This window comes from Sparus aurata, chromosome 7 (assembly GCF_900880675.1).
Source record: "Sparus aurata chromosome 7, fSpaAur1.1, whole genome shotgun sequence".
NCBI classification, from domain to species: domain Eukaryota; kingdom Metazoa; phylum Chordata; class Actinopteri; order Spariformes; family Sparidae; genus Sparus; species Sparus aurata.
Genome location: NC_044193.1, coordinates 19405411 through 19419876, shown reverse-complemented (window position 1 = coordinate 19419876; position 14466 = coordinate 19405411). Strand labels below are relative to the sequence as shown.

Below are 14466 nucleotides of genomic sequence, written 5' to 3'. Positions count from 1 at the left end.
ATTACAAGGTCATGCCACCTGGTGTAAACTGAGACCAACTCTTTAGGGAAAACAAACTGGAGGACCGTTGGCCACATAAGTGAAAGAAAATAAATTGGCAATTATTTTGGTAATTGATGAATCCTTTTAATCATTTTTCAAGCCAAAAAGCCTCCTTGACTGTAAGGATTGTAAGATAACCTCAAACATTTCTTTGTATTTATGACAGTAAATAAAGAGTCTTCGTGTTTTGGACTGTTGGCTGGACTGAAGAGGCGATTTGAAAAGATGTTACTTTGGGCTCTGGGAAATTGTGATGATGAAATTTTAAATGATTTTTAAATGATTCACTGTGATAATCTGCAGATTATTCAGTTGTGTTTTTCCATCTTCTCCTATTTTAGTAACAATATCCAACAGTGGCTCCATTTCGAGTCTTGCTTGTGTTTCATTGCTCTCCCCGTTAAAATGGCCTCCTACTGGTCACCTCTGTATCTGGGCAGACATTTTAGGAGAAAGGCAGGAGGAGTCTGAAATCTATATGCCTGGATCAATATGTCACAGAGGTTACAGTGGGCACCCACAGCTGCTGCCACTGTTGAGTAAACACACTCGGGGGGGTGGGGGGGAATGATTGTCATTCAAGTCAAAAATGACCCCAATAATGGGGCAGAATCGATTTGTTTTTCGCATGTGTTATTGCTAAATGACTGTGCGTGTGTGTGCATGAGTGCAAGCAACAAGGAAGCGTGCAGACATGCTACAAGATGGGTCTCAGAATCATCACGACGCAGCGAAAGATATAACATACAGAGGCGGGTTTCAATCCTTGTTCTTCCCCACGCAGGAGAGATTGATGGCTGCATTCAAGATTTCTACACACCACTAATTGGATTCACAGGTCATTAGATAAAGTACATGAGTGAGACCGTTACAGCCTAAAGACTAAGGAGGGAGAGAGAGGGAGACAGGAAAGAGGAGAAGGGGTGCGTGAGGGGGCAATATTGATGAGGTTGTTTGGTTCAGGACCAATGAAATTTCCTCCCCCTCTGCTCCGAAGCCCGGTTCCCCCCTTCAGAGGGGGGTTGATCGATAATTTGTGCAGCAAGAAAAACTGTGGGGGGGGGGGGTTGGAGGGGATGAGTTGACGTCTACATGGATCTCAAGTTGCCCTGTTGTCTCTCCTTTTCGATATATTGTGGCAACAGAAGGAAATGAGATTACGCTGTCCACAAGGAGCAGAATGAGCGTCTGAACTGTTTTTCCCAAAGGCACAATAATGCGCCCCAGTTTTCAGAGCAGGGTGACGGTGTAGAATCGAGGGGTTGGCCAGCTAGACTGTTTAAACCAACGTGTGCAATTACAAACTAAATCAGCTATCATCCTAAAAGAGGATTTAGTCCTGGTCGAGTAAATACAGATTACCAGTTTTAGATGTAGCTAGCGTAGTGCCAGTCTTTTGTGAGTCGTAGCCCGGCGACAAAGCGAGCTCATTGAAAAACGCTGTACTTGTTTAGAGAGCCAGCGGGGCTTGTTGTTTTAACATAGGAGGACAAGGGTACAGTCTGCTCAAACACATACAGGCATGCAGATGGCTGTTCATTAATTACAGATGGATAGGGGGAGGGAGCAACAGAGGGCGAGAGACAGAGAGAGAGAGAGAGGGAAAGAGAGAGAGAGAGAGAGAGGAAAGACAGAGAGAGAGGGGTCAGCTAATGGAGCCAGTTTTCTATCTCTCCCTGGACAATTACCTCTGTCTGCCCCAGACCTCTTCTGGCGCTCTTAATCAAGGTGCAGGTGCGTGGGTTTTTGTGCAAGCAGGGTGTGTGTGCGCATGTGCGTGCACGAGGAGGGCTTCCTGCCGTCCTCAGCACTCTCCAACAGCAATCCGATTAAAGCCCTGCTGCTGTGGGGCCTGGCTGTCCTCCCTGCTGCAAGGCCTGCAGCTCACCTTAAACCCTCGTCTACACAACGACTGCCCCTCGCACACAGAAGTATTCACACATGAAACAAATGTGCCTACGCACTCAAATGCACACACACACACACACATAAATATATACATACACACACTATTCCACCTTTTTCAAAAGTGGTGTGTGTGGCCTCTGAGCTGACCTCCCATCATCACCCTGGCTGTTGGCAGCCATTACTTTGGCCCCCTGGGGCCTGGCCGCCCTCTGAGCTCTGCTTAGACAACCAATCTGTTAGAAGACAGGCAATACTCGCTCCAGCAGGGTTAGATGCCACAACACACACCCATAGATTACATATTCCAGGACTCTTTGGATATTAAATGGCAGCCACACATTACTGCAAACCTGCACAGAAATGTGTTCACTGCAGCTGGAACACAATTAAAAATGGTAACTTTCAGTTGCATAAAGGATTTCAGGCTTCAATGATGATGTCTCATTTGGAGAATTTTGACTTGCAAATGTGTCAAGAGAAAACACATGTACAGTGCAGCAAAGCATTTAAACTCAGATCTGCCTTCCCCTTTAGCAAACAGGGAAAGCATTGTGGGAAAAAGTAAGTAAGTGTGTGTGTGTGCGTGTGTGTGAAACATTTCAGGTATCCTGTTGCAGAGAAGCCACTTCACTACGCCGTCCGAGCCTGATGAATCAGCTGTTCTCTGCAGCAAATTAAAAACTAATTTCTTTCTTTATTCAGCAAAAGAGGCAATTTGGCCACATTAGGTTGTAAAAAAAAAAAAATCAATTGAAAACTGGTGAAGGCCTCCTTCATTAAATCAATTAAGTGCATCGACAAACATCTTTATTTCCATTAAAAGCATTATTGCACCGCCAGGGGATCGCAAAGGTGGTTAATATTAAACCCTGATCGTCAGAGGGAGTTTTATTTTGCCAAATAACGCTTTAAAAACAAACCTCAGCAAACAAACCTATTATAGATCGTACATTTTTAACCATGATTTGTATTCAATTCTCATCAACAACAACAACAACAACAACAACAACAAAAATGTGCAACTCTGCACCCATATCCCCTAATTATGGCGCACAAACTATCGTACCCCTGATTGCCTCGGGCACTTTTGCGCACTAGAACAACAGTGGTGTTGTTCTCCAGCCTTGGGACTCACAGGATGGGTGAGTGGATTAGCGTTGAACGCCGGGGTCAGTGTGAGGACAGGAGTACATGAAACACGACAGACAGGAAGTGAAAAAAAAAAAAGTTACTCACCAGCTTGAAATCCTGAATGCTACAAATGAAGTAGGGAGTGTTGGGCCGACGACTTTCAATGTACACACAATCTGCAAGTGAGAGTAAAGAAAAAAATAGAATGTGAGTTGGAAAGAAGATGTTCACACTTCTCACGGCTTTCATGTTTTTATACAGCCAGACTCAGTTATATATTATTTTGCGTGCTGTTACCTCTGCTGAAAAGACATTTTTCTCCTTGAGTCAAATTCAATTGGAATGCGAGTAATAGGATTAAGGACTTTTGGAGCGCTACAAGGTTGCCTTTCCAAAGCTAACATTACGCCCAAGGGGAATTATGTTATTGTTCCACTCCATTTATACACCAGTGAGCAATACTGGCTTTAACCCCATTCCAACGTCCCCCCCCCCCCCCCCCCCCCCCCCCCAGACATCACTGCAACGCCTTCCTGAGAAATGACAACTTCTGTCAATGCAATGCACCACTACATGTCCAGTTAGCTCTGGGTTAGCTTCCTACTCCTCCCCTCTGCCTCCTCTCATTCATGATTTTAAAATGTTGCCAAATTACATAACCCTCGCGAGTGTTAAAAGCAGCCCTCTCACATCGAGTGTGAGGAGGTGGCCCTGGCCTGGCTGTGCTGTTAAATTGGATTCGACTGGTGGTATGGCCAGGTCGTGAACCCTCATCTCCTTAACAAAAACATTCACGCTGCAGAGGACAAAAACACACAGCCACTTCTGTGGAGAAGAAAGGGAGGAGGAGGCAGAGGAGAGGAGGGGGGGGGGGGGGGGAATGGCTAATGGTTACTGCTAAGCTTGGCAGAGTACTTTCCAGAAACAGCCATGGGTTAGAATTATTAGAGAAAACGAGATTTGAATTCACAGACGTCTAATTAACATTATAGCTGCCCGTTCACCCAAAAACCGTGAGGAAGAAAATCCGATCTATTTTGGGTAAAAAATGACCTGTAAAAGACAGCAATCAAATGCCACGGACACTTAATTGATTGGCGGGGAAAACAGATTGCACATGCTGACCTTTTATCAGATGTAAGCCATTGAACAATCCATCTAACTGCTCCCAGGGCTGGTTTTACCTAATGTTAGGCACAACGGAGTGTAGCGCTCTCGCTAACAATAACACATTCACAAGGCCATGACGACGGACAACAACTTGCAGCTCTGTCAGCTTTGTTTTTTTTTTTTTTAAGCCACTGTAGGTAAGATTCCCACTGACAACACACACTGCTGGTGCTCATTTCACCAAAAACACATGCTGAGCTGTCCTTTGCAAAAAGCCACACTTTCCCCCCCCACAAACAAAAGATGTGTGCGGCTGGCTTTTCTTTTTTCCCAGTGACTGACACTGCCATCATCTGTTATTTATTTGTTTGTGTCAACAGAGTTATCGATCTGGCTGTGGTTTATCTTACCGCTTGGGGAGGAAAAGAGGGGTTGCAAAGATATTAAATGGCTCTGACACCCAAGATACAATTTGTAGAGGGGCTGGTGTGTACGGGTGCGCCTGTGACATCATGGGCTTTGTTTTTTGAGAGGCTGTGTGTGTGTGTGTGTGTGTGTGTGTGTGTGTGTGTGTGTGTGTGTGTGTGTGTGTGTGTGTGTGTGTAACCCCAGGGTGGGCTTGTTATCTGCTGTGGGCTGAATGAGCTGTTCTAAGGGGAGAGAAGGCGGGAAGGGGGGGGGGGGACTTTATCGCCCTCGTTGGCTCTGAGTGACGCATTATATCTCTCTCACTACTGCCCTCTTCTCGCTTTTCCCCTCTCCCTCCTCTACGCCAACCCTGGAAGTCATTTACAAGATAACATGAATGAAAATATCCATCAGTGCTATTGTGTGATCTGCAAGCAACACAGTGTGAGTGTGAGTGCTGGGAGAGAAGCGGGTAGAGAGGGAGGACGGGGGGGAGGAGGAGGAGGAGGAGAGAGCGGGAGGGAGGGAGTGGGGGGAGGGCAGAGAACAAAAGAGACTAATCTGAATGAGATGACATGTTTCGGAGGAGTCAAATCGGGGGAATTAGGGTTTAGTGTCCCTTCACCTCGTCGGCACATTCATTTAGAGAGGCCAGATCTCCGTGTCTACACCCCAGAGCACATCAACAGGCATACAGAACAGATGGGGAGAGTGAAAAAGATAGGTGGTGCAAAAAAAAAAAAAAAAGCGAGAGAGAGAGACAGGGATCTAGTTTAATCATTTGCAGACAGCAGGCGAGTCTATTCTTCGAACGTCAAAAGCACATTTTGAATTCATCCCGGGCACTAAAAGTCTGCTACCTCAAGGGCATTTCTCTGAAAGCGACTACAACGCGAATCTCAATGAGTGTGAAAGTTAAAACCGAGTTAACGCTGCTGGCTTTTGAACGAAAAAAAAAGGAGGCTATGGAGCTCAGGGAGGTTTGGTCGGGATTGCGGAGGAGGAGGGGCGGGGAAGGGGGCTCGTCGAAGCGGGCCACACGGTTCCTCCAGGGTCCGCCTGCCTTGTTAAACATTCCTGCCATTTTGTGCATTTGGAAGTGGGTCTCCTCGCTCAAGTGGAGAAGTGGAAAAGGGGAGGGGATGAGAGGGTTTAGCTGTGGTGGGGGTCCGTGGGGGGGGGGATGGGCAGCTTTTTTAAGGGTTGAAGTGTGTGCTCGTTGGATGGATGTAGCCCTCTCTGTAGGAGTTAGAACCACAGCAGGGCCTTTGTAGTAGAGTGCTCTCGCTCCCTCGGCAGCCGTGAGTTTAGCTTCTTCCACTCCCCTCCGCCCTACAATCCACTGCTGACCGCCGCTCCGCCCGGACAGACAGAGAGCGGGAGAAAAGTTCAATATTTCGACACGGGGAGATAATCACGAAGCTGCGGAGGGCCAGCTTCTCAGACCCGAGCAACTTCACCGAAACCTGATCCTGAACATTGTCGCTGCAGAGTTCAAGCACTGTAATATTCATTGTTATAACCTCCCGACACACACAGCAATTTTCTGAGCTGTAGCTCATTGTTCAGCCAGCCATTCTCTTACGGCTGCCAAGCATGTCTAATCTAAAACACACCTAGCCTCAGCAAAAGAGCCGTGTCCTACTAGCTCTGTATCAAGCAAATAAGATGCTGTTTAATTTGCTGCAGGATTTCAGCGAAGGGGAGGGAGAGAGGGAGGGAAGGAGGGAGGGAGGGGAGTTCTTAGATAATATCAGCTTCTTTTTACCAGCAGCCAACAATGGGAAAAGTCACATTGCGAACGCAGGCATATACGCCAATGTTTTGTAAACAGCGACGGGGGGAAGTGGTTGTTGGTGCTGCGGAATGAGATCAGCTAAACAATGCAAGAATGTGAGCATATTTTAAGATACAAGGCGGGCTTATTAAATCAAGAGGAGCATTTGTTTAAGCTGTGCTCGCAGGTGGGGAGTGTTGGCCATGAGTCAGGATCCACCTGCATTGTTAAAACATGGTGCTCGGCATGCACAAACGCACGGGCGCACACACACGGCAGAGCAGCGCGCTGCTTTAGCGAAGCTACCCCCTTGAGTCTACTGATCCTAAAATTAAATAGCACGAGGAATGCAATAATGGAACTGCAGGGGTGTGAGGGGGCTGGAGGGCCAAGAAAGACAGAGCTTGGGAGAAAGAGGGAGGACTGGTGTTATTACAGATCCACCACCGGCCACAGAGCCTCTGCAAGGAAGAGCAGATGATGACCACTGTTCCCTTGTGCCACTTCCTGCTGGGTCATCCCAGCGTGGCGGCGTAACAGGCCGCCATTGCCTGGAGGCACATGGATCCTGCCCCGACTTTTCCTTCCTCTCTCCATGTCCACAAGCCCAACAACTCTCCCTTCTTCTCACTGGAAAGGCGGTGGGAAATACCTGGCAAGCGATACCATCAGCTCTCTACAATAGGGCAGGCCTACAGCTGACTGAGCTCCTAGGGGAGAACAGAGGCTCTTTGACAACACTCCCTCCCTCCTCCTCCTCTCCTTTCCCTCTCGGCTAGCCCACGCTTTCTCATTTAGCAGTCGGCAGGTGGTTGGATTTCACTAAAAAGCCCTTTTCCCAGAGTCTCCAGCGTGGGGAGAGATGGGAGAGCAGAGAGGGCTTTTTAAAAATAGATCTGTTCAGTAAGCGACAGGCTACAGATTCACACTTCTATGTTTCAATATGAGATGACTCCGAGGGCTTGTCCCTCATGTTAGCTTCACTGGAAACAGCTGACTGATCGACAGCTAGCCTTTGTAGCGGAGTGGATTTGCTATGCTAATCGCCCTCTAGCCTACGCTGTCTTGGCTCTAGAATAACCAATCCAACACTTACTGAACTCGCATTATACCAGCTTCTCAAGAGGACCCATAGTGAAAACAATTCAACGTCTTGCTCTTCTATAAAGTATAATTCATCTTCTTATAAAGAACTAAATAGCACATCAGCATCGACACAAACAAATTTAAAAATACATGTCTGGAGATATTCAGATAAGTACATTTTAATTGGGCTTCATTTAGTCGGTGTCCTATTTATTCTCTCTAACTCTCAAAAGGTGTCCACTCACCAAAAACAAAAATGTCTTGGACAATTTCCAGCCATGTTATTTATTCTTGCAAGCAGTAAAAATCTTTCCAAAATACACCACAGGGCAGGTATTTTAGATTTAACCCTAACCCAAAATATTTCTCACAACCCCATTGACATTTTCCATATATAGTCTTATCCGTCGACAATTCCAAATATCAATCCAGTGGTCAGCATCAAGTGGCCTGCTTTGCATTTTCGGTGTTGTGAAAAAGCGATTTCAATTCTTCCAGCAGACTTCCCTCTGTATTGGTGAGTTCATAGATGTACAATGTGTCTTGCACATTTGAACCCATTTGTCATCTGTTATTTGAATCTTACACTCTTCTTCTACTTTGCTTTTATCTAGTGTATCGATTCTCCCCCCCCCTTCCCCCCCATGCTTCCTCTGATGCTTAGTAGAAAGCAGCAATGACCTGAGGCACATTCTATTTGCATTCATCTCCGGTCACCCCAGTCGCATTATTTAAATTCATCTGGTTCAAACTTCATCTCTTTTGTAGTCTCTTAACTCCAAGTATCTATAAAAATCTTTGTTAGGGATCATACTTTAGCTTTAAATCTTAAACTGTACACACTGCCGTTATGCCTTTTAGTGCCCATCCATGAAATGATAACCCCGTTCCTCTCCTTTCAATTTCTTTCCATCTAACATTCATAGTCAGGTTTATACCAACAGGCCAGGGGTTGGAGTCGAGCTTCATAAATTATTCGTTTAGATTTGGTGAAGCCATTCCACCCTCACTTGCAGGCACTCCAAGTGTTCTGAGTTTTATTCTTGTTTTTTTGCTATTCCAAATGGCTCTGAAGATCATATGAGGCTATGAATTTGCTTTAAGGACCACTGATTGAATGAGACTGGAGAACATATAAAATCTTAGGTAGGATATTCATTTTAACTGGCACTGAAGGTGAGGGTCCTATGAATTATAATCTACTTTTTTCATAATACTTAAAAAAATAGGATTTACAATTCCTGTCCCGGTAGGCCAGCCTTAGTAGACTAATGTCTTATATTTCTATATTAGAAAAACAAAAAGTTATAAATTGCAGTGAATGTGGTTAAGACATGTCAGTAATTGCACTGACGCAGATATTTTGCATCATTGTCAACAATGGCAACATACGTTATATACAGCGTGAAGAAAATTACAGTTGACAGATGAAGTGAAGCCCTTGCATGTCAGTTTGTGTGACTGCCAACAGTTGGTCCTGACTTTAAAGAAAGGGGGAGGAAGGGCTGGTTAGCCAGCTCTTCATGTGTGTCAGGCATACTCCTGCCGCATAGCTTACTGGGTGTGTGCACATGACACACACACACACACACACACACACACACACACACACACACTCCCCAGGGTTCTGTTGTGGTTGCGGCAAGAAGTGCCAGCTGTCCACATCAACAACTCCCCCAACACTCATACACACAAGGTGTTTTTTTTTTTTTGTCAGACTAGACTGCAAACTCTCTGTGTTACACAAACCATCACTTTCTAAGAAAAACATTCTAAATTGAATCAAGTCCATTAGTGCTTGTGCGACTGTGGCACCCGTGTTGTGTGACTTGTCTGATAAACTAAGGTAGAAGGGCAAGAGGAGTAGGTGGTGGGTGGTTTCCATTAGCTCGCTCCATTTTAAAGCAGCGAGTCAGTTGGGGAGGAAGGAGACGTGCTGTGGTCGCCAGCCACCTGCAGCACCAAGCAGAGTCCTGCTGCAGTGGAAAGAGGGGATGAGCAACCTGGACAGGCTATGTGTGTGTTGCAGGAGTGTGCTTGTCGTTGATAGAGGCTGGGTCTATGACTGTTAAAAGCATGCCTTGTATAAGTGTTAGTGTGTGCATGTATATGTTACAGTACTCTTCGGAGAGTGCACTAATATTGGTTATCAGTTTGCTGTGTGTGTGTGTGTGTGTGTGTGTTTATGTGCACCGACATGTTTTTTGTGTGTGTCCGAGCTTCTAGGGTGTCTCCTATTGATCCCCCCATGGCAGTGTGTATAATCTCCAGAGAGAGGATCTATAATCTGGGGTGGGGGGGTGAGTGTAGAGAACAGGCTCTGGAGGTGTCTGGCCAGGCCTGAGGAGGTGGTGAGAGCTCAGCCACGGGGCACAGATCGATTTGGTATGTCTGCCTGCACTGCATTGGGCTGTTCGCCCCAGCAGCCGACCATACAAATGACCCGGGACACAGTCCCCAGGCCACCACCGCAGACGCACTCCTCCATCCTTTTTTAAAACAGCAGCAGCGCTAGATTTAGCTGCGGGCCCACCTATCCTACCCTTCCCCATCCAATCGATGTGCACTAAGCCGCCTGAACCCATCTTCAAGGGATAGAAAGGCTAAGCAGAGAGATTGGAGGGTGGCTGGAGACTGGGAGTGTGCAGACCGTTTCAATACTAGCTTACCTGTTATTTTATATGTGATGACATGGGCCTGTATGTTTCTAAAGCAGCCTGTGACAAACGCAATCTAAACAGTATTTTGGTTTGGAATTTCTTTGGGTTTCTGCCCCGCTTTCCAACACCGCCTTTTTCCCTCTCAACATTTCTGGGGAGGTGCAAATCCCTCTCTGAGGGTGGTCAGTTTTACATATTGTGTGTCACTAGACGGCTATAAAGGGATTTAACATTTAGTAAAGCATAATCCATTGCAGGCTTTGTGCCTGCCTAAGCTGCACACATCAAATCTGATTGCAAGAAGGCTGCTACCAATGACCAAGCAGGAGGAGGAAAACATGCACTACACATACACACACAGGGCTTATCACTTGAACAATAAGCAGAGGTGACAGCAGGAGGTCAGTTGCTGAGGTGGAGGATCTTCCGTGTTGACAATGGGAGGTAAATTACAAACTAGTGTATCGGTGCTGGAGCCACTACTACCCAATCCTGTCTCATCCCTTCACTAAACCAATCCAACTGCTCCAGTCTATGAGGAGGGAGCAGGTTGTGACACCCAGGCTGTTCTAGGCCTGTCAAGATAATTGAAAGAGAAGACAGGAAACATAAATATTCCCCATCAGCCAGACACTGGCTGCGCTGTTCACTCGGATGTGGAAATATAAATATTCGGCGGGGCTAATCCACTGAGACTGTCGACTTTGTTTATATGCCTTTTGAATGTTTCATTGATGTGACTGACTGCTTCCGTATTTTTTTTTTTTAACCCCTCTCTCTTCCTCTCCGCATGGTTAACTGTGAGACAAAGCGCTAGTGCTCTCTCTATTAAACATGAAATGCGGAGCAAAAAAGGCTTGAATGGAGTCCGCTGCAGAGCATTAGAGGGACAGAAATAGAGTGTGAACAACAACATGGATTGGGTTCAGTGTGACTGCTTGCTTGAGGACCTCCACTGATACCAGCACAGAGATAATTTGGCCAACAAGATTACGCAGCTAGACGGAGAGTGTGGGATGGGGAGGTCTGGCTGTTTCACTGCAGCTACTGGAAGCCGTCTCTTTAGTGGTGGAAAGAAAGAAGAAGGGCTGTGTGTTGGATGTGTGTGCACGGGTAGGTAGTTGGAGACGAAGATAACCTAACACACTGGCTATAATTTCCAGCGTCTTCACATTAAACCCCCAAGCAGTACAAGCCAGCGCTCCATCCTCAGCCCCACTACTACTTGACCTTTTGCTAGCTGCTAGATTAACGAAAAGACATGGCGGCAATGATTTAGTTGCAAGGCAGTGAGCAGAAAGCCGAGCGAGTGCGGACTGCAGACACGCGGCTAGCATAGCCCGGCTTCCTTCTGACAGTGAGTGCTGACATTCCCTCCTCTAATGCAACCAATTTATAAACAGCAGGTGAAAGAGAGGCCATGTTTACAGCTGCGGAAAAGGTTGGTTCCCTTTTTAGCCTCATTCAAACGACATAATGAAGACATCGCACAGCAGCTCAAACATCTCTCCAGGAAACTGGAGTGACTTTTGGCCCGAGAGGAGATGGCATACTTTCAGTGAGTCAGATGGTGTTGGGATGAAATCATTATCATGGCTGTCGTCACTATCACATCATCTCCTGGAGCACCACTTTGCTTTATTGACTTGGACCAAGACAAAGCACAGAGTGGGTCAACTTGGAATTGATTGTATGATGCATCGGGCCCCTCACCTGAGGGAGTACTTCTGCTCTTAGGGAGTTGCTTACAGAAAATGCAATCCCTCAGCACCTTTTTGCAACAGAGATGATGTTTGTGATGCAGTTTGTGATGCAGTAACCCAGAAATAAATCATTGATTCATTCAGATGTTTCAAACGAGCTTATTCCGGGTTTAAGTAAATGAGCGAATGTGACGTTAAGAAGGCGCGCCTATAATTATCTAGCCATGGATTGGTTTGGTCTATCTCAGTTCATTTTTAGATATCAATGGGGGCGTACCAAAATGCCTCTGGATGCAATTGGACCGACCTCGGACCAATCAGAGCAGCGATACAACTTTTCAAATCTAGATCTACACCATACTAGATCACTAGACTGTGACTGGCCTAAAACAGGCTAGGTTAGGTGGGAATCTGTCTGAACAGGATCGGAGTCAAACGCACCTACCAGAGCGAATAAAACATGAGCTTGGCAGATTCGTCTGGTTCCCAGGCTAATCACTTAACTTGGAAATTGCTAAAGAGAGACACAATTAGATGAGTAATAATGAGGCCTACCTCCGGGTCTGTAAACAACATCGTCTTCCGTGATGAAGGACGTGATTTCTCCGTTCTCTGTGCGCTCGTAGCGAGACTTCTTCTTCGGCGTCTTCTTTTTGCCCTTCTTGCCAGCCTCCTCGGCCGTGCCGCTGCCTCCGCCTGTGCTGCCATTGTCGTTGTCCTCATCCTCGCTGTGCTCGCTCTCTGCATAGTTCTTGGCCCCGCCCTCCAGCGTACAGCTACGTCGGGGCCGGGAGCTCTCGCTCTCACGGTCGCCCCCGTCCTGTCGCCGGGACTTACCGGCCTCTCTCTTGTCCCGATCCCTGTCTCTGTCTCTGTCCCGCTCTTTCTCCCTCTCCTTCTCTTTATCGGCCGTCATGATCCGCCACGTGCCTTCCTCAGTCCTCTCACGGCTGGGCCTCCGTGAAAGGTAGACTGTGAGCCTGGGCTTCAGTCTTCTGAATTTACCAGTCAAATCCAGGGAAAATTTGGCCACACCAACAACCCCAGTGTTTCAGAAAAGCTGCAGATGAGAGAGAAGGAGGACAATTAGCATAACCCAGGTCAATGACTATTACTCTTTCAGTGCAGATGATACATTCACTAAACACAAAGAGTTGTTTTGTGCTGAAAGAGATCTTTTGTGGTTGAGAAATACAAGATTAGTTCCTAGAGATGAGGCAGCTGTGCTGACTCTTCTCAACATCACAGTAATTGTTGGCACTCCCCTCCACAACCATGTATACTCTGGAGAGCACTGTGTAGCTTTATCAAAGAACAGAACCTTCCAGCTTCCTGCTCAAACACATTTCCATGCTTTCAGAGAGGCAGTAAAACAGAGTTATTAAAGTGTAAAAGAACGTGGAAAAAAAAGAGTGAGGAAAGTACAAAGAAGTGCTGCATGTACAATATTGTAACAAAATAAGCTAAAGGGAAGTCGTAACTGAATAAGCATAAAGAAGGTGGTGCTGCATTGAGGATGAGGCACTCAACCAATAGAATTCCTCAGAGCTAATGTGTCGAGGGACTTTTTCAGCACAAGACGCTGCTTGTCTTTTGCAATGCCACGGGAGAGACACAGCGTGAAGCTCAGTGACAGAGTTAACTGGCTAACTCCTCTGCAGACCATCTGTGATGACACCAGGCTCAATTCTTACTCATCTGTGTGTGTCTTAGTACGTGTGTGTGTGTGTGTGTGTGTCAACTCTGGTTCACTGGACTGCACCCCACCCAAGCCCTCTGCCCTGGCTGACAGTCACCGTTGTGTTAATGTGAAGTGACAGCTCTGGAGGGAAGAACACAGCAATCCACTGGGTAAGAGAAGGGAGAGGAGAGAGGCTGAGCCAGTCATTTGCCATGCCCAGTCCACTGCCATTTTCAGCTATCGTCGTTCACTCAAAAAGGAACTCGGCTACTGCTTTCTCATGCCATAATGAAATCCTCCATAAACAGTGAAATGGGCAAAGCTGAAGCGGCATGCTGTCTGCACTACACTGCCCTACACACTGCGCCTACAAAGGAGACTTTTCATTTACTGCCAGTGTTTGCCCCCTCCACCCCCACCACAACAAATTAACTAGAAATAGTTATTACATCCCCCAGAGGGATCAAACCACGCAATCAGGCCCCGTGTTACCATGGTTGTGATAGCAGAATGGGAGCGGGAGGAGGGAGAGGTACAGATTGAGCTAGGTAAAGTGGACCCAGCTTTGAGGTAAAATTATACAGCGTGGCTGTGAGCGGACACAGGTTTATTGAGAGAGTGTGAGGATAAGAATAGAAGGAAAGGGAAAGGTGGAAGAAAGGCGCACACACGCACGCGCACACTAACACACAATGAGGCGCGTTTGACAATGGCGCTCCTCAGCAGCGGGTGCTGTCATCTCGTGAGCAGACACCAACTGACAGGGCAGCTGCTCTTGTCGTCGGCTTCTACACAAACACCGGGCCTGATTAAACCGCAGCCTCGTCACAGCCCCATTAATCACCTAATGATGAGTTACCACGGCGACCACTGGGCTGCCAGCGTACACACACACACACACAGAGAACACATTAGTGCAAACGCAGGACGGCAAAGGGCTCGGGAGAGAATGAATGCGCA

The 14466-nt window shown here is 46.8% G+C and overlaps 1 protein-coding gene across 3 annotated transcripts in view; it reads right to left on the bottom strand.

Annotated features, from left to right (window-relative positions):
* The window catches only part of rerea (arginine-glutamic acid dipeptide (RE) repeats a), a 135655-nt gene that overhangs the window by 65585 nt on the left and 55604 nt on the right, over positions 1–14466 (bottom strand). For all 3 annotated transcript variants that reach the window (XM_030422327.1, XM_030422330.1, XM_030422328.1), the window contains 2 exons: positions 12381–12885; positions 3187–3257 (listed from right to left, as the gene is read on the bottom strand). In XM_030422327.1, the coding sequence (XP_030278187.1) occupies positions 3187–3257; positions 12381–12741 (432 nt within the window). In that variant the 5' untranslated portion in view covers positions 12742–12885. The remainder of the gene's footprint in view (positions 1–3186; positions 3258–12380; positions 12886–14466) is intronic.